The sequence below is a fragment of the Somniosus microcephalus genome, chromosome 5 (genome assembly GCF_052327205.1).
Source record: "Somniosus microcephalus isolate GS21.2 chromosome 5, FLI_Smic_1.0, whole genome shotgun sequence".
In the NCBI taxonomy this organism is placed as follows: Eukaryota; Metazoa; Chordata; class Chondrichthyes; order Squaliformes; family Somniosidae; genus Somniosus; species Somniosus microcephalus.
In genome coordinates, this window is record NC_140991.1 from 13,400,140 (window position 1) to 13,421,507 (window position 21,368).

At 47.6% G+C, this 21,368-nt stretch overlaps 1 protein-coding gene across 7 annotated transcripts in view; it reads right to left on the reverse strand.

Moving 5' to 3' along the window:
- LOC147116896 (uncharacterized) overlaps positions 1-1,942 on the reverse strand; it is a 298,183-nt gene extending 296,241 nt beyond the window's left edge. For all 7 annotated transcript variants that reach the window (XM_085987101.1, XM_085987106.1, XM_085987105.1 and 4 more), the window contains exon 1: positions 1,818-1,942. In XM_085987101.1, the coding sequence (XP_085843227.1) occupies positions 1,818-1,896 (79 nt within the window). In that variant the 5' untranslated portion in view covers positions 1,897-1,942. The remainder of the gene's footprint in view (positions 1-1,817) is intronic.
- Between the last annotated feature and the right edge of the window lie 19,426 nt (positions 1,943-21,368).

A 21,368-nucleotide genomic window follows, 5' to 3' on the forward strand; every position in this document is an offset into this window, starting at 1 on the left:
TTTGTAAATCCATGTTGACTTTGTCCAATCCTGTCACTGCTTTCCAAGTGCTCTGCTATTACATCTTTTATAATAGACTCTAGCATTTTCCCCACTACCGATGTCAGGCTTACCAGTCTATAATTCCCCACTTTTTCTCTGCCACCTTTTTTGAATAGTGGGGTAACATTAGCTACCCTCCAATCCATGGGTACTGTTCCAGAGTCTATCGAGTTCTGGAAGATGACCAGCAATGCATCTACTATTTCTAGGGCCACTTCCTTAAGTACTCTGGGATGTAGATTATCAGGCCCTGGGGATTTATCGGCCTTCAGTCCCATCAATTTTCCTAACACCATTTCCCTACAAATACTGATTTCTTTCAGTTCCACCCTTTCATCAGACCCTATGTTCCCCGGTATTTCTGGGAGGTTATTTGTGTCCTCCTTTGTGAAGACAGAACCAAAATATGTATTTAGTTGGTCTGCCATTTCTTTGTTCCCCATGATAAATTCCCCCGATTCTGACTGCAAGGGACCTACGCTTGACTTCACCAATCTTTTTCTCTTCACATATCTATAAAAGCTTTTACAGTCAGTTTTTATGTTCCCTGCAAGCTTACTCTCATATTCTATTTTCCCTTTCTTAATTAATCCCTTTGTCCTCCTTTGTTGAATCCTGAACTGCTCCCAATCCTCAGGATTATTGCTTTTTCTGGCCAATTTGTATGTCCTCTCCTTGGATCTTATGCTATCCCTAATTTCCCTTGTTACCCACGGTTGAGTCACCTTTTTTGTTTTATTTTTATGCCAAACTGGGATGAACAACTTCTGTAGTTCATCCATTCGGTCTTTGAATGTTTGCCATTGCCTATCCACCGTCAACCCTTTGAGTGCCATTCCCCAATCAATCCTACCCAACTCGCTCCTCAGACCATCGTAGTTTCCTTTATTTAAATTGAGGACCCTTGTTTCTGAGTCAACTACTTCATTCTCCATCTTAATGAAGAATTCGATCATATTATGATCGCTCCGACCCAAGGGGCCTCGTACAACAAGAAATTGGAAATGAGGAGGAATTTCTTCTCACAGAGGGTCGTGAATCTTTGGAATTCTCTTCCCCAGAGAGCTGTGGAGGCTGGGTCATTGAATATATTTAAGGTGGAGATGGACAGATTTTTGAATAGTAAGGGAGTGAAGGGTTATGGGGAGCGGGCAGGGAAGTGGAGTTGAGGCCAAGATCAGATCAGCCATGATCTTATTGAATGGTGGGGCAGGCTCGAGAGGCCAAATAACCTACTCCTGCTCCTACGTCTTCTGTTCTATGTTCTATGAATGTGAATTTGAATTCAGTTTTTAAAAAAGCAAGAAATAAAAATCAGGTATCAGTAAAAGTGACCATGAAGCTGTCAGATTTTCATAAAAACCCACTGATTCACTCATGTACTTAAGCGAAGGGAGCCTGCCAATCTTACCCGGTTTAGTGATTCCAGGCCCCTATGAACATGGCTGACTTTTAACTGCTCCCTAAAGAAGCCTAGCAAGCCATTCAGTTGTATCAAACTGTTACTCAGGGCACCTAGGCATGGGCAATAAATGTTGGCCTTGCCAGTGGTGCCCACATGCCGCGAACTAATAAAAAATGACTGCCTCCCGATTTGTGGGTCAGATCAGGAACTGCTGGCAGCAACGCGGGCAGGAAAAAAATGGCATTGGGATCTTATCTCTGCCACACACATTGCCGTGCCAGAGCACCATGACATGCTGCATAACCCTTCAGTTGAACTCACTGACCATTCTGAAACATCCTGTTGAACATTAGTACTTTTGCTGACTCACCGGCACAGGTTCCAGGAATGGGATAACTACTGAGATCAAATTGATCTTGTGCCGCAGGCTGAAAGAGCAGATTGGCCATCGGGTCATTTGGACCAACAGCTACCAGATTCTGTCCGACATTTGCTGGCACTGTCAAAAGAGAGAAAGAATAGAAATTCTCATGCGACATTTGCACATTAATAAATCTAACAACTGGACATGCTGAATGTTGTCATCAAACAGGCACAAGCACAATACTGCTGAATAAATAGATTTACTTTGGGATATGAAATTATTCTGGATACTATAAAAAGTTGTACACATTTATCTGGTTTCTTAGTAGCCAGTTAGTAAACACTACTCGTCAGATCTGTCTGTCAGATGTTTTGATAGTTTAAATCTCAAAAATCTCATCAAGCATCAAGCTTATCCAATTCTTTTACTCATGAGCATCTTTGCTGACTCCCAGGCCGCGAATTTAATGGAGGAGGCAGGATGGGGGCGGGAGAGCTGGTTTCCAGGTTCCGGTCCCGTTACCAGCTGCCTCCGCTCTGCAGATGTGATTTTCCCTTGATTGGTCTTGTTAAGCCCGCCCTGCAGGCTTCCAGGCAAATTAACAGGAAGCAGGTCTGATGACGCCATTTGGTGACGCGTCATCAGCCGGTTTCCTTAAAGGGACCACCTCCTCATCTCAGTCTTAAATGACCGACCCCTTATCCTGAGACTATGCCCCTAGTTCTAAACACTCCAGCCAGGGGAAACAACCTCTCAGCATCTACCCTGTCAGAATCTTGTATGTTTCAATGAGATCACCTCCCATTCTTCTAAACTCCAGAGAGTATCGGCCCAATCTACACAATCTCTCATCATAGGACAGCCCTCTCATCCCAGGAATCAATCTAGTGAACCTTCGTTGCACCGCCTCCAAGGCAAGTATATCCTTCCTTAGATAAGGAGACCAACACTGTGCCCAGTACTCCAGGTGTGGTCTCACCAAGGCCCTGTACAATTGGAGCAAGACTTCCTTACTCTTATACTCCAACCCCCTTGCAATAAAGGCCAACATGCCATTTGCCTTCCTTATTGCTTGCTGTACCTGCATGCTAGCTTTCTGTGTTTCTTGCACAAGGACACCCAAATCTCTCTGAACACCAACATTTGAAAGTTTCTCACCATTTAAAAAATATTCTGTTTTTCTATTCTTCCTACCAAAGTGAATAACCTCACATTTCCCTACATTATACTCCATCTGCCACCTTACTGCCCACTCACTTAGTCTATCTATATCCCTTTGCAGACTCTTTAGGTAGGATTTTCATTGGGCCGTGGAGGCAGGATTGGAGGCATGTGGGGGGTTTAAAATCGCGAAATCGGGGGGCACAAACCCATCCCGCCCCCAACCCGCCTCCATGCCAGTTTCAAAGGAGGCGGATACCCGACCTGTGCTGGGAGCCGCCTCCCCGAGGCGGGAAGGGGATTAGTGCCAATTAACTGCCCGTTAACAGATAGTTAACAGGCAGTTTTTAGCCTAATCCCTATTTTTATTCCTGAAGTGTGGGATTCCCGATGGCTCCAAACCACGCCAAGTTAGCGAGGCGGACCGTCGGGCCGAAGGGCTTGGAGGGTTCGAGATGTCCGGTGTTCAGGTGAGTGATGGATGCATGAGTGCAGAGGTAAGTGTGTTCAGTGTGTGTAAAGTGTTTAAAGAAGTTTTACTTACCTTTACTTACCTTTACAGCCTTCCTTCCTTCAGGTCTTGGGAGTCCCTCATCTCACCGGCACAGAAAGCAGAATGGTCGCGAGCTGTCAAAAACTGCAGCATTCCGCTTTCTGTTCTGGCGAGATCTCTAAATCAGCCTGAGAGGAAGGAATTAACTTGGAGTACAGATTGTCAGTGTTTGACAGCTTCAAAATGTCAATCTGTTGCCGGGTGGCCCTTAATTGACTTGCTGGGCGGACTCAACAAGGTCAATCAAGTGAAAATCGAGTGGGTTGGCCACAACTCGATGGAGGCGGGACTACAACCCCAAAAGTTGTAGTCCCGCCTCCTACACGCCTCCAGTATCAAAATCCAGCCCTTTGTGTTCTCCTCACAGCTTACTGTCCCACCTAGCTTTGTATCATCAGCAAACTTGGATACATTACACTCGGTCCCTTCATCTAGGTCATTAGTATAGATTGTAAATAGCTGAGGCCCCAACACTGATCCTTGCGGCACCCCTCTAGTTACAGCCTGCCAACCTGAAAAAGATCCGTTTATCCCTACTCTCTGTTTTCTGTCTGTTAACTAATCCTCTATCCATGCTACTATATTACCCCCAACCCCATGAGCCCTAATCTTATGTAATAACCTTTTATGAGGCACCTTATCGAATGCCTTTTGGAAATCCAAATATAGTACTGATATACCTATCAATTCCTCCAATAAAAGGCGAAGAGTTACGAAGGTGACTAAAGGTTTTTATTGACTAAATAACAGAGCCCACTCTCGTGGGTGATCCGATCCAAGCAGGAGGAATACCAGCCAGTCGCTCACCTTTATACCTGGCCTGGTGGGTGGAGCCAAGGCGGAGTCGGCAGTGGTCATCCCAGGTATAGCAGTGTGGCAAGAGGCGACCTCGTACCGTGATACAATAGTGGTCAGTGATACAGTTATAACGAACAGTGGTGAACAGTGCTAACTACTAACAGTGATACGATAGTGAACGTGGTTTACCACAAGTACATCCACTGGTTCCCCTTTATCTACCCTGCTAGTTACATAGAAACATAGAAGATAGGAGCAGGAGTAGGCCATTCGGCCCCTCGAGCCTGCTCCGCCATTCAATACGATCATGGCTGATCATCCAAATTCAGTACCCGGTCCCTGCTTTCTCCCCATACCCCTTGATCCCTTTAGCCTTAAGAAATATATCCAACTCCTTCTTGAATATATTTAATGTATTGGCCTCCACTGCCTTCTGTGGTAGAGAATTCCACAGGTTCACCACTCTCTGGGTGAAGAAATTCCTCCTCATTTCTGTCCTAAATGGCCTACCCCTTATCCTTAGACTATGACCCCTGGTTCTGGACTCCCCAACCATCGGGAACATCCTTCCTGCATCTAGTCTGTCCAGTCCTGTCAGAATTTTATAAGTTTCAAAATAACATCCTCAAAAAACTCTAATAAAGTTGAGCAGTTTGAGCTAGCGTGTTCTCCGAACAGCAGGTAATCCGTGGGGGAGCAGGTAAATTTAGAAGTAAGCCTCAAAATAGTCTTAAATTGGCTCTTAACAAGCCATTTAAGTAGTTGAATTGTATCCCCTGCCGCTTGGTGTCGTGTCAGTTCTCCGCTGACAGACCCGACACCTGGGAGACTCCTGTGGAGCCTGGTTGACAGCGGATTTGACAAGAACAGGCAAAGTTACAGAGCAGCACTATGAGCACCACCACACTGTTCACCCTGTAAGATGACTAACAGCACAATTCATCTTTCACACTGTACTGAGCTTCATGGGTTCACTAACTCTGTATCTTATAAGAGGTGTTGCCGACCCCATTAACAGGACTTACTTGCATACATAAGCTTCAAACATCTCCCTCCACTTTTACAGGGTAGTAGCAGCAAATCTGTGATCTCAACTGTCAGATGCTACCTGGGAGACATCTGTCTCAGTCTATCTTGCACTCAATGTTGTTACAGAAAAACTTGTGCATATTGACTGCAAAAGGTAGGGGACAGGAGGGCGCACATCTGACCGCCTATGAGGAGCAGGCCATAGAGCAGGTGGGAAGGCACTCCTCTCATGTTATGGAGATGGTGAGACAGAACAAGGGAGCACAATCGTAACATTAGAATCATAGGGGGAATAATTCAGTTGTTTGCACCTCCCGTTAGCGCCTTAAGAGGGAGCTAATGGGGCGCAAAGCAACTAGCGCCCGGGTGTGGCGATAATTGCGCCGCTCGCAAAATTAACTAGACATTTTGCGGTGGCACTAAACACTACCGCCACGATCTCCTGCGCCGGCAGATCGTGACGTCAGTCGAGTGCACAACGCCCCGGTAGCGCCCGGGACCGGATATTGAGTGGCCTTACCGCCTGCCGCTAGCAACGACAGGTTGAGGGGAGCGTTTTGCTGTCAGAAAGGGACTAGGGGAGCGCTATTTAAAGGTGACCGCTTCCTGCCTTTTTTTGTTGGTGACATTTTTGCACCATGCATTCTGAGAGAGAGAGAGAGACTTCTGGAGAGATTCAACGCTGTGTGAAGGGGTTTTGGGTACTGAGCAGCACTTTGCAGGTTCATGTTGATTTGCCCTTCCTTGCTTTGCCAGCGCTCTGAGGTAGCGCCTCGCTGCTCAGCCTTTGCGCCTTAAGACAGGTGTGAAGCGCCTGATTTAGCGCTCCAATCACCTCCAGGGGCGATAAAAGCCAAGTTTGCCGTCGGAGGTGATAATTAGCGCCAGGCGCTAAACTTTGCACACGGCTGATAATGGCGCCCCAAATGGGGCGATACCGAATTTGTCCCCCATAGAATCCTAGAACCTTACAGCACAGAAAGTGACTGTTTGGCCCGTCGTGCCTGTGCTGGCTGTTTGAAAGAGCCGTCGTGCTTAGTCCCACACCCCCGCTTTTTGTCCATAACCCTGTAAGTTCCTCATCCTCAAGTTCCTGTCCAACTCCCTTTTAAAATTATTCATGGAATCAGCTTGCACCCCCTCTTCAGGTAAAGCGTACCAGATCCCGACAGCCCGCTGAGTGAAATTTCTTCTCATCTCCCCTCCAAATCTTTTGCCAATCATTTTAAATCTTTAACCTCTGGTTATTGACCCACTCTCCAGAGGGAATAGTTTTGCTCTATCTACTCTATCAAAACCTCTCATCATCTGGAAAAGAATTAAAGCTCGGCCATTCAGGAGTGGAAATGTGGAAATCTCTGGGGGTCAATTGAAATTTCCAAGACTGAGATCGACAGATTTTTATTTGTTAAGGATATTAAACAATATGGATCAAAGGCAGGAATGAAGTAAAGACCAGCCATGATCTAATTGAATGGCAGAGCAGGCTCGAGGGGTGAATGGCCTACTCTTGTTCCTATGTGCTTATGTAAATAGGGTAAAGAGGAGGGAGAAGCTCATTTATTATATTCTAGACCCTGTGATGTTGATAACCGAGTTGTGTAAAATAGAGCAGGGTACACATATTGGATTGAAGGAGCTCTGCTCCTCTTGAATTTTAGGCAGGTTGAATCCATTGATGTGATGAGACTATGGCCAGGATTCCTCTCTTCAGAGCAGAGTTTTGGCGAGACAGGATTTCCAGTTGCCCCTCCAAATTTTCTCCAACACTACTGAAGTACAAGAAGAGACGCTGAGGGACACCCCAAAGATGGCATCAAAACTCCCACTAAAGGCCTCAGATGAACCGAGGCCTTCAGCAGGTAAATGTCGGGGCCTCTCCCTCAGTGGGCAAGCTTGTGCCTTTTTCTGCTGGTTCCTGTGGCCTATCAGTTACCTCCCACATGACGGTTCCATGAAGCAGCAGTAAGTGGGGTGGATGAGAGTGAAAGTATCCATGTACCTGGGCTGGGCTCTGCAATCTGACCACCATATTATATTCCAGACCCTGTGATGTTTCTCAGCATGTTGATAACCGAGTTGTGTAAAATAGAGCGGGGTACACATATTGTGGCACATGGAGAAGTAGAGACCAGTAGTGGTGCCAGAAGGGGTTGGGGAGGGAAGTCCCGGTCAGGACGGTGAGGCAGAGGTCGGCAGCGCCGGCAGAACTTTCCCTAATTTTCTGCCAAATTCAGGTGGGATCGCAGATGAGCATCCAGGCCTACGGGTCCAGATGGCTGAAGGTGAAGGAGAGATGCCATTATCATCAGGTTGGGAGCTAAGGTCAAGATCAGCTTACCTAGTGGAGGCCTCACTGCAAAATTTACAGAATAATTATTACCTACATGAAAATCATATTCTACAATGATTTTAAAAAAAAATACAGCTATGCATTTTTCAATCCACAGGGGTGAAATTGGTCTTCACCTGTAACGTGAAACAGGCTCATAGCGAATCAGCAGCCTGTTTCACACTGCGCCTGATCTTCTTTACCATTGACTGGTTTAAAACGGGCTGCCGTTTCGTTGTGACCCCGTTTCACGCTACTGACACGGTAGGTGCTGAGAGGCTGTTTCTCCTGGCTGGAAAGTCTAGAACTAGGGGGCATAGTCTCAGGATAAGGAATCGTTCATTTAGGACTGAGATGAGGAGAAATTTCTTCACTCAGAGGGTTGTGAACCTGTGGAATTCTCTACCCCAAAGGGCTGTGGATGCTCAGTCAATGAGTATATTCAAGGCTGAGATCGATAGATTTTTGGACTCTAAGGGAATCAAGGGATAGGGAGATCGGGCGGGAAAGTGGAGTTGAGGTCGAAGACCAGCCCTGTATAAAATTCTGACAGGTCTAGACAGACTGGATGCAGAAGGAATGTTTCCCTTGGCGGGTGAAAACAGAACTAGAGGACATAATTTAAGGATAAGGGCTAAACCATTTAGGACAGAGATGAGGGGGAATTTCTTCACTCAGAGAGTGGTGAACCTGTGGAACTCATTGCCACAGAGGGCAGTGTACGCCAGCTCATTAAATATATTTAAGAGGGAATTAGATATATTTCTACGGGCAAAAGGGGTTAAGGGTTACGGAGCGAAGGCGGGGACGGGATACTGAATTAAAGGATCAGCCATGATCTCATTAAATGGCGGAGCAGGCACGAAGGGCCGAATGGCCTACTCCTGCTCCTATCTTCTATGTATCTATGTATCTATGATCTTATTGAATGGCGGAGCAGGCTCAAGGGGCCGTATGGCCTAACCCTGCTCCTATTTCTTATGTTCTTATGTTCTTATTGGCATGGACCAATTTCACGCCCAAAGTCTTTCTGCATTTTCAAAACCTCAATGATCTCACCTCTATTCCAGTTGCTCGACTGGAACCGCGTGTTGGCTGGAAGAGAATTTCTCCTTGCTCTGGTTGATCTGCCATGTGCTGCTGGTGTACTAAAATCGCCAGTGTGCCTTCTTCGCCGATCTGTCATTAGAAACAGAGTTCAAAGAGTTCAGTTCAAACATTATGTGACAAAACTGTGTATCTCAAAATATTCCTTTCTGACTCTAGGCACTCTTTCTAGGCTGCGTCTATACTATTGTTTACCTCTACATGTCCAGAACAAGTAAAAGTCTGTTGCCTTAAAGGGGAGGCGTTTTTTTGTGTGATAGATAGCAGGGAGCAAAATTGTGGAGCAGCACGCCGGTTAACTTTGACCAGCATCCCCAGATTCTCATATACAGCGGCAGGGATGCTCATTGACCTAATGAGCAGCAGGAAGGAGGTCCTGTTCCCCTCCGATGGACAATGGCTCCGAGACAACTTAGTCAGCAGGCATGAAGAAAGGTGGCAGAGCAGCATTATCCTCAGGACCTGATTACAGTGCTGAAAAAAATGTCATGATCTAAACATGACTGCCAAGGTGAGGCTCCCCATCACATCTCTCTCACTCCCTGTACAGCCTTGCACAATCTCACTGTTAGCCACAGTACTATCAATCCTTTGCTTCCCCGCTTCCCATGCCTCTCCTCAGGTCAACTTGGAACGCATCACTGCACCTCCTTTCTGCTTTCCCTCACTCTCAAAACCTACTATTGCCCTCACAACCACTTCCTCCTCTTGGCCACACGTTCTGCTCCTTCCCGTCATCAAGCACGCTATGCTAAGGGGCCTCATGCACCTTGAAAACCCTAAAACTGGGCACATTTTAACCAAGTTCTTGCAGGAGAAGCTGGCACCCAAATGGAGGGAGAATATGAGAAGAGGAGGGGGACCCGCCCAGACTCACTGAAGGGCCAGCTCATGTCCCAGTTCTGCTGACCAGGACAGAGATGAAGTCTTTAGCGACTTAGCCTTCCTAAGAAAGCTGCTTTCTACATACCATTAATTGCTGTCTGTGTTGGACAGCTTATTAGACAGCCTCCGTAATATGTTGGAGTGTGTGGAGGAGACTGCTACAAACTTGTGTGGGGTTCTCGCACATGGAATCGATACTCTACATTCAACAATGGAGCGTTTGGTCACCACAATGGGCACTACAGCTGGGCTCTCACTGTAGGAGTCTGTGGCACAAGTAATAACACCTCTCAGGGATAATCACAGTAGAGCTATATGGGCTGTAAGCTCAACCATCTCTTACACCTTGGGCAAGCTGGGTGACCAAATGGATAGTTGCTTCAGTCGGGTATCCTATGCAGTATTCGCTCGGAGTATTTTTGTAATAGCTGATGGTCCTACAATGTTAATTAACATGAATATTGATATTGGGCAGATGCAGTTTGCTTGAAGGGTGGGAGGACTGGGAGAGATGTTGGACATGGTAATGCAGGGGAGTAGGGATTGTTTAGCTGAATTGCTATTCAAGGGCTGCAGTGGAAGAGCTCTGGCTACAGACAAGTGTTGGAGCTATCCTGGTTCCTCACCATTCTCTATATCATTAGTGTTGTCTTCCTCATCAGGCTGAAGTTCCTCATCCAAGGGTGGCTCCATGTGTTGAGCCCATTGCCAGTAGTTATTGCATGTACAACAAACCACAATTATAAAGGACACTTTTTCTGGGCTGGATTGCAGGAAGCCACCAGATCTGTTGAGATATTTGATTTTTTGTTTGAGGACTTCAATGGTTCTCTCAGTGAGGGTTCTAGTTGACCCATTTTTCATATTATAGTGCAGTTTGTCCATTGAGCACAGGTTCCTGAGAGGAGTTATGAGTCAAGAATGCAGGGCATAGGTGTCCCTGGACAAATAATCCAGAGAACATGAGTTCAAACCCACCATGGCAGTTTGAGAATTTGAAGTCAGACTTTAAAAAAGCTGGAAATAAAAAGCTGATATCAGAAAAGCGACCATAAAGCTGTTGGATTGTTGTAAAAACCCACTGGTTCACTAATGTCCATAGGGAAGGAAGCTTGCCATCCTTGCTCGGTTTTGTCTATATATGATTGCAGTCCCATACCAATGTGGTTGACTCTTACCTGCTCTCTGAAGTGGCCGAGCAAGCCATTCAGTTGCATCAAAGCGCTAGTCAGGGCACCTGGGGATGGGAAGTAAATGCCGGCCTTACCAGTGACGCTTACATGCCCATGGCTTGAGGGTGGGATCAGGAAATGCTGGTAGGAATGCAGGCAGGGTGAAAATAGCGTCAGGGGTCTTAACTATGACGCACATTGCAGTGCCAGAGCACCACGCCATTCTGCATAACCCTTCAGTTGAACTCACTGGCCATTCTGAAACACCCTGTTGAAAATTAGTACTTTTGCTGACTCACCGGCACAGGTTCCAGGAATGGGATAACTACTAAGATCCAATGAAGAATCCAATTGATCTGCAACCAGAGGCTGAAACGTCGAGTCATTTGCTGGCGCTGTGTAAAGAGAGGAAGAATAGAAATTCTCATTTAACATTTGCACGTTAATAAATCTAACAACTGGACATGCTGAATGTTGTCATCAAACAAGTACAATAGTGTTGAACAACTTCATTTTCTCTGGGATATGAAATGATTTTGGATTCTACAAAAGTTTTACACATTTATCTGGTCTCTCAGTAGCCAGTTAGAAAACACTACTCATCAGATCTGCAATAAACAGGCATAATACGGAGAGTGCAGTGGGGAATTGAAAAAGGAAAAGGGCAAAGACAGATTACGAGAAAAGATTAGTGAGTAATATAAATGGGAACCCTCTTCTAAACATAAAAAAAGTAAAAGGATAGTTAAAGGAATGGTGGGGCCGATTAGGGACAAACAAAGGAAATCTTCTTGTGGAGACAGAGTACATAACAGAGGTACTGAATAAGAATACTTTGTACCTGACTTCACAAAAGAACAGGATGAAGTTAATGGGCGCGATCTTGCCAGCTCTGGGGAGGCGGGACTGCCGGGAAAATGGCAGAATTTGGGGGCAGGTGCCCAACCCGCCCCCAACCCGCCTCCGTGCCATCTTCCCAGGAGGCGGGTAGCTGACCCGCACCGGGTCCCGTCTCCTTGGAGGCGGGAAGGGGATTAGTGCCACTTAACTGCCTGTTAATGGGTAGTTAACAGGCAGAAAATAGGCTTATCACCATTTTGCCCTCACAAGTGTGGGCTTCCCGAAGGCTCCAAAACCCGCCAGGGACACAGAGGCGAGTAGTGGGTCTGCGGGGGTCGGAGGGGTGCAAAAGTGCGCTGTGAAGGTAAGTGATGGGTGCAAGTGTGGAGAGGTGAGTATGTGAGGTAAGTGGAAAGTGTTAGAAAAAGTTTACTTACCTTTGTTTCTTCCTGCAGGCTTCAAGAGTTGGGTATGTGGAGAGTCTCGCATCTCCGTGGCAGAGATGACAGATGGCCGTTGCATTCTCCAATGCAACAACCATCTAATTTCTGCAAAAGAAAGAGGTTTGATAAGGTCTTGATTTCAAGAACTCATCAAACTACAGTGAATGTCAGTGTTTGACAGCTTCACAGAGCTGTCAAATGACGACAATTCGCTGTCAAAAAATGTTGACAGATGAAACGTCATACGTTGACGTTCTCTGTAACCGGCTTTCTCTTAATTGGCCTGTTAAACCCGCTGGGCGGGCTTAACAAGGTCAATCAAGGGAAAATATCATGAATTGGCCAGAAGTTGATGGAGGCGGGACTAAAACCCGACAAGTGGGAGTCCCGCCTCCAAAAGCTTCCCATTGGCAAAATCCAGCCCAATGTTACAGTAGAGAAGGGGGAAGTAACGATATTGGAATGGATAAAAATAGATAGAAAGGAAGTGCGATATAGGTTGGCATTACTTAAAGTTAGTAAGTCACCTGGTCCAAATGGTATATAGCCCTAGGTTGCTGAGGGAAGCTATGGTGGAGATAGCTGAAGTTCTGACCACAATCTTTTGATATTCCTTGGATATGGGAGTGGTGCCAGAGAACTGGAGAATTAAAAATATGATAGCAGATGTTGTATATATGGACTTTCAAAAGGAATTTGATAATGTACCACATAATAGACTTATGTGGAAAATAGAAGCACATGGGCTTAAAGGGATGGTGGTAACTTGGGTACGTAATTGACTGAGGGATAGGAGGCAGAGAGTAGTGGTGAACAGATGTTTTTCTGAATGGAGAGAAGTATACATTTGGGTCCCCTAAGGAGTTGGTATTAGGACCATTGCTTTTCTTGTTATTTATAAATGACCTGGAGTCGGGTATATAGGGAGTACAATTTCGATGTTTGCAGATGATACAAGACTTGGCAATGTAGTAAATAGTGAACAGGATAGTAGCAGACTTCAGGAGGACATAGACAGACTGGTGATTCATAGAATCATAGAATATTACAGCACAGATGGAGGCCATTCGGACCACTGAGTCTGTGCCTACGCTTTTGAAAAGTAATCAGGTTAGTCCTACTCAGTCGCTTATTTTCCATATCCCTGCAATTATTTATCCTTTCTCAGGTATGGATTCAGACACAAAAAAGGCACCCCCAGTCCAATTGACCCTGCAAAGTTCTCCTCACTAACATCTGGGAACTTGTGGCAAAAGCTATCCCACAGACTAGTCAAGCAACAGCCTGGCATAGTCGTACTCACAGAATCATAACTTTCAGTCAACTTCTCAGACTCCTCCATCACCATCCCTGGGTACGTCCCGTCCCACTGGCATGACAGACCCACCAGAGGAGGTAACACAGTGGTATACAGTCGGGAGGGAGTGGCCCTGGGAATGCACAAAATGGTCACTCTGGACCCCATGACGATTCATAGCATCAGGTCAAACGTGGGCAAGGAAACCTCCTGCTGATTACCACCTACCGCCCTCCCTCAGCTGATGAATCAGTACTCCTCCATGTTGAACATCACTTGGAAGAAGCACTGAAGGCAGCAAGGGCACAGAAGGAACTCTGGGTGGGGGACTTCAAAGTCCATCACCTAGAGTGGCTCGGTAGCACCATTACTGAATGAGCTGGCCGAGTACTGAAGGACATAGCTGCCAGTCTGGGCCTGCGACAGGTAGTGAGAGAGCCAACACGACGGAAAAACCTACTTGACCTCATCCTCACCAATCTACCTGTTACAGATGCATCTGTCCATGACAGTATTGGTAGCAGTGACCACCGCATTGTGGAGACGAAGTCCCGTCTTCACACTGAGAACACCCTCCATCGTATTGTGTGGCACTACCACTGTGCTAAAAGGGATAGATTCAGAAAATATCTAGCAGCTCAAAACTGGGCATCCATGAGGCGCTGTGGGCCATCAGCAGCAGCAGAATTGTATTCCACCACAATCTGTAATCTCATGGCCTGACATTTCCTTCACTCTACCATTACCATCAAGCCTGGTTCAATAAGGAGTGTAGAAGAGCATGCCAGGAGCAGCACCAGGCGTACCTAAAAATGAGGTGTCAACCTGGGGAAGGTGCAACACAGGACTACATGCGTGTTAAAAAGCAGAAGCAGCTTCTATAGACAGGGCTAAGCGATCCCACAATCAACAGATCAGATCAAAGTTTTGCAGCCCTGCCACATCCAGTCGTGAATGGTGGTGGACCATTAAACAACTAACAGGAGGAGGAGGCTCCATGAATATCCCCATCCTCAATGATGGTGGAGCCCAGCATGTGAGTGCAAAAGAAAAGGTTGAAGCGTTTGCAACCATCTTCAGCCAGAAGTGCCAAGTGGATGATCCATATCGGCCTCCTCCTGAGGTCCCCACCATCACAGAATCCAGTCTTCAGCCAATTCGATTCACTCAACATGATATCAAGAAACGGCTGAGCGCACTGGACACAGCAAAGGCTATGGGCCCCGACAACATCCCGACTGTCATGCTGAAGACTTGTGCTCCAGACCTAGCCGCGCCTCTAGCCAAGCTGTTCCAGTACAGCTACAGCACTGGCATCTATCCGACAATGTGGAAAACTGCCCAGGTATGTCCTGTCCACAAACAGCAGGACAAATCCAACCCGGCCAATTACCGCCCCATCAGTCTACTCTCAATCATCAGTAAAGTGATGGAAGGCGTTGTCGACAGTGCTATCAAGTGGCACTTACTCACCAATAACCTGCTCACTGATGCCCAGTTTGGGTTCCGCCAAGACCACTCGGCTCCAGACCTCATTACAGCCTTGGTCCAAACATGGACAAAGGAGCTGAATTCCAGAGGTGAGGTGAGAGTGATTGCCCTTGACATTAAGGCAGCATTTGAGCGAGTGTGGCATCAAGGAGCCCTAGTAAAACTGAAGTCAATGGGAATCAGGGGGAAAACTCTCCACTGGCTGGAGTCATACCTAGCACAAAGGAAGATGGTTGTGGTGGTTGGACATCAATCAGCACAGGGCATCGCTGCAGGAGTTCCTCAGGGCAATGTCCTAGGCCCAACCATCTTCAGCTGCTTCATCAATGACCTTCCCTCCAACATAAGTTCAGAAATGGGAATGTTCGCTGATGATTGCACAGTGTTCAGTGCCATTTGCAACTGCTCAGATAATGAAGCAGTCCATGCCCGCATGCAATAAGACCTGAATGACATTCAGGCTTGGGCTGATAAGTGGCAGGTAACATTTGTGCCACAGAAGTGCCAGGCAATGACTATCTCCAACAAGCGAGCGTCTAACCACCGCCCCTTGACATTCAACGGCATTACCATTGGCGAAACCCCCACCATCAACATCCTGGGGGTCACCATTGACCAGAAACTTAACTGGACCAGCCACATAAATACTGTGGCAACAAGAGCAGGTCAAAGGCTAGGTATTCTGCGGCGAGTGTCTCACCTCCTGACTCCTTAAAGTTTATCGCTGTTCCTTCATTGTCGCTGGGTCAAAATCCTGGAACTCCCTCCCTAACAGAACTTTGGGAGCCACTTCACCACAGGGACTGCAGCGGTTCAAGAAGGCGGCTCACCACCGCCTTCTCAAGGGCAATTAGGGATGGGCAATAAATGCTGGCCTTGCCAGTGATGCCCACATCCCAAGAATGAATTTTAAAAAAGGTAACAGAGAAAGCTGATCAAGGTAGTGAAGTAGATGTTGCATATATGGACATTCAAAAGGCATTCAACAAAGTTCCACACAGGAGGGTTATTAAGAAGATGGAAGCTATGGAATTGAGGGGTTATAAAATTGATGGTTATAAAATTGGCTCAGTGGCAGGAAGCAAAGGGTGGATGTGAATGGATGTTTTCAGACTGGGAGGTGGTTTGGAGTGGTGTTCCTGAAGGTCAATTACTCTTTGCAATTTTTATAAAGAAAAATATAAAGTTTTCCGATGATACGAAACTTGGCAAAGTAGTAGATTGTGATGAGGATAGTTATAGTCTGCAGGCTGACCTAGACAGACAGGATGGTGAAATGGGCAGAAGCATGGCAGATGGAGTTCAATGCGATGAAGTGTGAAATGATGCACTTTGGGAGGACTAATATGGAAAGAAAGTATACTATAAATGGCACAATTTTGAAAAGTGTAGATGAGCAGAGAGACCTTGATGTCCATATACACAAATATTTAAAGGTGGCAGGGCAAGTTGATAAATAAAGGAATAGAATATGAAAGCAAAGAGATCATGCTAGAACTTTATAAAGCACTGGTTAGGCCTCAGCTGGAGTATTGTGGACAACTCTGGGCACCTCATTTCAGGAAAGATATAACGGCATTAGAAAGGGTACAAAGGAGATTTACCAGGATGCTACCAAGGATAAAGGACTTCAGTAATGAGGAGAGGTTGGAAAAGTTAGGACTATTCTCATTGAATACAGAGGGGGAGAAATTCATTTGGTAAGCACCTCCTATTAGCACCTGGCGGGGGCGCTAACAGGGTGCTAATGAAATAGCGCTGAGGCAAGGCAAATCCAGCGCCGTACGCCAAATCCAGTCTCCCCTTAGCGCCGCCGCTAACAGTTAGCACCGCCGCTAACAGTTAGCACCTGGGGCTTTAGCGCCAGGCAGATCGTGACGTCAGTGAGCGTGCAACGCTCACTCAGCGCCCGATCTGCCAAATTGATTATCGCCCCCCCCGCCCCCGTCTTAGCGCCTCGCCCCGACAACGACAGCAAGAGGAGGTGTGAAGCAGGCGGATGGCGGCTCCAGGGGCGCTATTTAAAGGGAACAGTCGCAGTTGTCAGGTTAGTGATGTTTCACTGCTTCCTTGTCAGTTTGCGATTGTGCAAGAGTTTAATTCAGTCATTTAAAAGTTCTTTAGTATCAGGAGTGTTGTGGCTACTAAAAATGCGTTACTTTTATTCTGACAAAATGGGGGCTGTACTGGCAACCTCGCCCTCCAGGATCTACGGCGGAGGCAGCGAGAAAGATTGCAAGATGTGGCCAGAGGGAGGAGAGGGACATCAGGGCTCCCAACAGGGGGCCGTACCCTCCGAGGGTATTCCGAGAGCGCTTCTCTTACCTCCAATTAAGCGAGGAGCAGTGTATTAGAAGGCTCCGCTTCAGCAAGGATGTGGTCACCGAACTCTGTCACCTCCTGCAACCAGACCTCGAGCCTCAGATCAGGTCGACCACGGCTCACTCAGTGGCAGTCAAGGTCATTGTCGCCCTCAATTTCTTTGCCAGCAGTTCCTTCCAGTCTGCAACAGAAGATATAGCAAACATCTCGCAGTTTGCCGTCCATCGCTGCATCTGGGAGGTCACAGAAGCTCTCTACAGTAGCAGAAGGGACTACATTTCCTTCCCTATCACCAGAGAGAAGCAGGATGAACATGCATGTTGCTTTGCCGGGGTAGCGGGCTTCCCCATGGGGCAGGGCGCCATTGACTGCACCAAGTGGCTTTGCAGGCACCGCATAACAATCCTGAGGTCTTTCGTAACCGCAAAGGCTACCATGCAGTTAATGTGCAGTTGGTGTGCGACCACAGACAGCGAATCCTCAATGCCAATGCCCGGTATCCTGGCAACAGTCATGATGCCTTCATCCTGTGCCAGCACTCTTCCAGCTGGCTGGTCAAAGACAAGGGCTATCCGCTCTCCACCTGGCTCATGACTCCCCTTCGCAACCCCAGCACTCCTGCTCACCACTCATATAATGAGAGCCATGCTGCCACCAGGAACATCGGTCTACTGAAGCAACAGTTCCGCTGCCTTGACCACTCAGGAGGAGCCCTCCAGTACTCAGCTGAGCAGGTGTCCCATTTCGTCATGGTCTGCTGCATGCTCCACAACTTGGCCATCATGGCCAGCCCTTCCCACCAGGGATTGCGGGACCACCTCAGGAGGAGGAAGAGGGTGAGGAGGAGCAGGAGGACGAGGACAAGGAGGAAGAGGAAGATGATGAGGAGGAGGAGGAACAGGAGCGAGGGAGGAGGCAGCCACTCAATCGGCCTTCTGGAAGGGCGGACTGTGACCGCCTCATCAGACTGCGGTTCCAATAAGTTAAACCCCAGATCCCCGTTGCTCACCGCATTCCCATTATTCTATCCCTGTCGCAGGCCATATCACAGCGCAAAGCTGAAATGAAAGACACCACAAAATCATCCAAAGCCAATGAATAAAATTATCAATAATCAGTAAACACATATTTACAACAACAATATTAGCTATTCACCCTTGTGCAATCCCTTAGTGCCTGTCGTTACCGTGCCTTTGCCTACTCTAATGCTCCTACGAAGTGTTGGCCCACTAGTGGCTGCAGCACGGCTGGTGGAAGGCTGCTGACTGTCCGTGCGGGAGACTTCAGATTGCCTTGCAGGAAGCCCTCGACCAACTCTGGGCCTGGAAGGCCAGGTTGTAGACTGCACCACCTCAGCATGGGTGGGAGCAGTCTGGGCTGGTTGGCTGACAGGCAGCGACAAGGACAATGGCGGAGTGGCAGTGGTGGGAGCAGGAATGCTGTCATCCTGAGAGAGGACAGCAGCTTTCTGCTCCACTGACCCACTGGCATTCCCCTGGGGCAGCACCACAGCATCACTATCAATCTGCTGGAGCACAGATTGCTGGCCTGCTGTGACACTGTGAAAGCCCCAGTGGACGGTGGTTGACCCAGCAAGTATGGCAGCAGTCAGAGCTTGCGTGGCATCAAGCTGAGACTACGGGAGCAGTCTGAGAATCGATGACACCAAGCATAGACTGTATTACAGCACTAAGACTTTGCGTGGCTTCCGCCTGTGCTGCAATGGAAACTGCGGCATCACCCATGATATGCGGCATGAGGCCTGGGTCACCACGGTCTCTCTGGGAGTCCACCATCCTTTGCGGACTGCAAATGATGGGCTCCATGGTGTGCGCAGAGCTCTGTGCAATGTTGGAGGTGGACTCCTCCACACTCCTTACCATTTCCGAGAGGCTCTCGGGCACCCTTGCCATTGGACCTAGCATCGTGTGCATGCCCATCCCTCTTCTAAACGCCTCCCCATCGAGGTCCTCATCTGAGTCCTGTGTAGCAGAACTTGCCCTCCGGGGAGTTGACTCCTGAGCTACCCTTTCCCCCTGGCCTTGCTGCAGCCCGCTCGTCCCCGGTGCCTCACCCTGTGCAGATCCCGCTACTATACTAGCCTCTAAAGAACGCGTAGTGCCAGTATCTGAGCTGGTGCCTACGGGTGACACATGCAGTGACACGGTGTTTTCTGCATCCTCCTCTTCTTCCGCCTCGCTGGTTGCTGCTTGCTTGTTATCTGAAAGCATAAAGGCACAAGAGTCGGGTTAAGGTGAGGGGAGAGGAGCAGGAAAGGAGAAAGGCATGCATACAGCATGATTAGCTGGAAAGTGGGAAAGGCTTGTGGGGTGAGGGAGAAGTGGGATGTGAGAAGAAGGAATAAGGATGAACATACCATTGTTCCCAAGGTGGTCAACGTCGCCGGTGGCCACAGCGCCCACCACCTGGTGCCCAATAATTTGCAGCACTCTTTCCTCCTGCTCAGAAAGTGGTTGGGTGTCAGGTTGTCTCCCGCCTGTGCACTCCTGCTCCCACCTGTTGTGAGCCACCTTGGCCTGCAAGAGAGTGGAAAGTGTGTGAGTGAGTGTGGAGCAATGTATTTGGGAGATGTGCCTGCCATAGTTGAATAACTGTCATTGTGTGCAAGGTGTGAGATCTGGGTGTGAGTGTTGGTAGGTAGAGATTGTTGGTGGGTGAGTACTGGGGGTGTAGTGCTTTGGGCAGTGTGTGCAGACTGAGGTTCAGATGGTGCTATGTAGCATTTGTTGAAGCACTGACTCACCCTGACCACCCGAGTGAGGTTATTAAATTTCTTCCTGCACTGTGTGTGGTCCTGGGGGGGCCACAGTGCTGCCCAAGACCTGCTGGGCTGCCTCCCTTCACATGGTGCGGAAGACTTGCGGTGAGGGCCTCCCGCCACTTGCCGGGTAGAGCACCGCCCTCCGTCTCTCCACAGTGAAGACCAATGCCTCCAATGCTTGGTGCCAGAATCTGCGAGCTCTCTCCCTGGGCCATTGATCTGCCATAATGACACCTCCTTCAGTGGTCTGGTTTCTTCTCCTTGGTCTTCAGCTGCTGAGACAGCTGCAGAACCAGCAATGCTGAGAATGAGGTTCTGTAGCATGATTGAACCTCCCCTTTAAGAACTGGAAAGAGCCTGTGGCAATGATGACTAACGATTAGACTGCACCTGAAATTGCTCAGCACTTTGAGTCTAACACCACTGAGCTCAGTCATTAGCGCTTGATTTAGCGCTCCCATCCTTTCTTTGAGCGATGACACTGAATTTTGTGTGCAGCAAGATTCATTAGCACCTGGCGCTAAATCTCAAACTTTTCCGAAGTTAGCACCTATTCCTGGGCGATAATGAATTTCGCCCCCAAAAGGATACGAGGTGACTTAACAGAGGTTTTCAAGATGATGAGAGGTTTTGATAGAGTAAATAGGGAACAAATATTCCTGCTGGTGAGTGGATCAATAACTAGAGGTCTTAGATTCAAAATAATTGGAAAAAGATTGAGAGAGGAGATGAGGAGAAATGTTTTCACTCAGAGAGTTGTCGGGATCTGGAACACTCTACCTGAAAGGATGGAGGAAGCTGACTCCCTAAATAATTTTTAAGAAGAGTTGGATAGGTACTTGAGGAGGAGCAATACACAGGGTTATGGACAAAAAGCGGGAACTTGGCATGGATGATCTTTCAAAGAGCCAGCACAGGCACGATGGGCTGAATGGCCTCCTTCTGTGCTGTAATTTTCTATGAATCTATGAATCTGCCTTTACTGTGACATTGGTAGCATCCTCTCCTTTAGTGAAGACAGATGCAAAGGACTCAGTTAGTACCTCAGCCATGCTTTCTGCTTCCACAAGATCTCCTTTTGGGCCCCTAATCAGCCCCACCCTTCCTTTGGCTACCCTTTTACTATTTCTATGTTTATAATGTTTATAAAAGACTTTTGGGTTCCCTATGTTACCCATTGATCTTTTCTCAAACACGCTCTTTGCCCCTCTTATTTTCTTTTTTAGCCCTCCCCTATACGTTTTGCATTCAGCTGGGTTGTCCACTGCATTATGAACTTGCCACTTATCGTCAGCCTCCATTTTGAATTTCATTTTACTCTCACTGGGGTTGAAATTCAATTAAG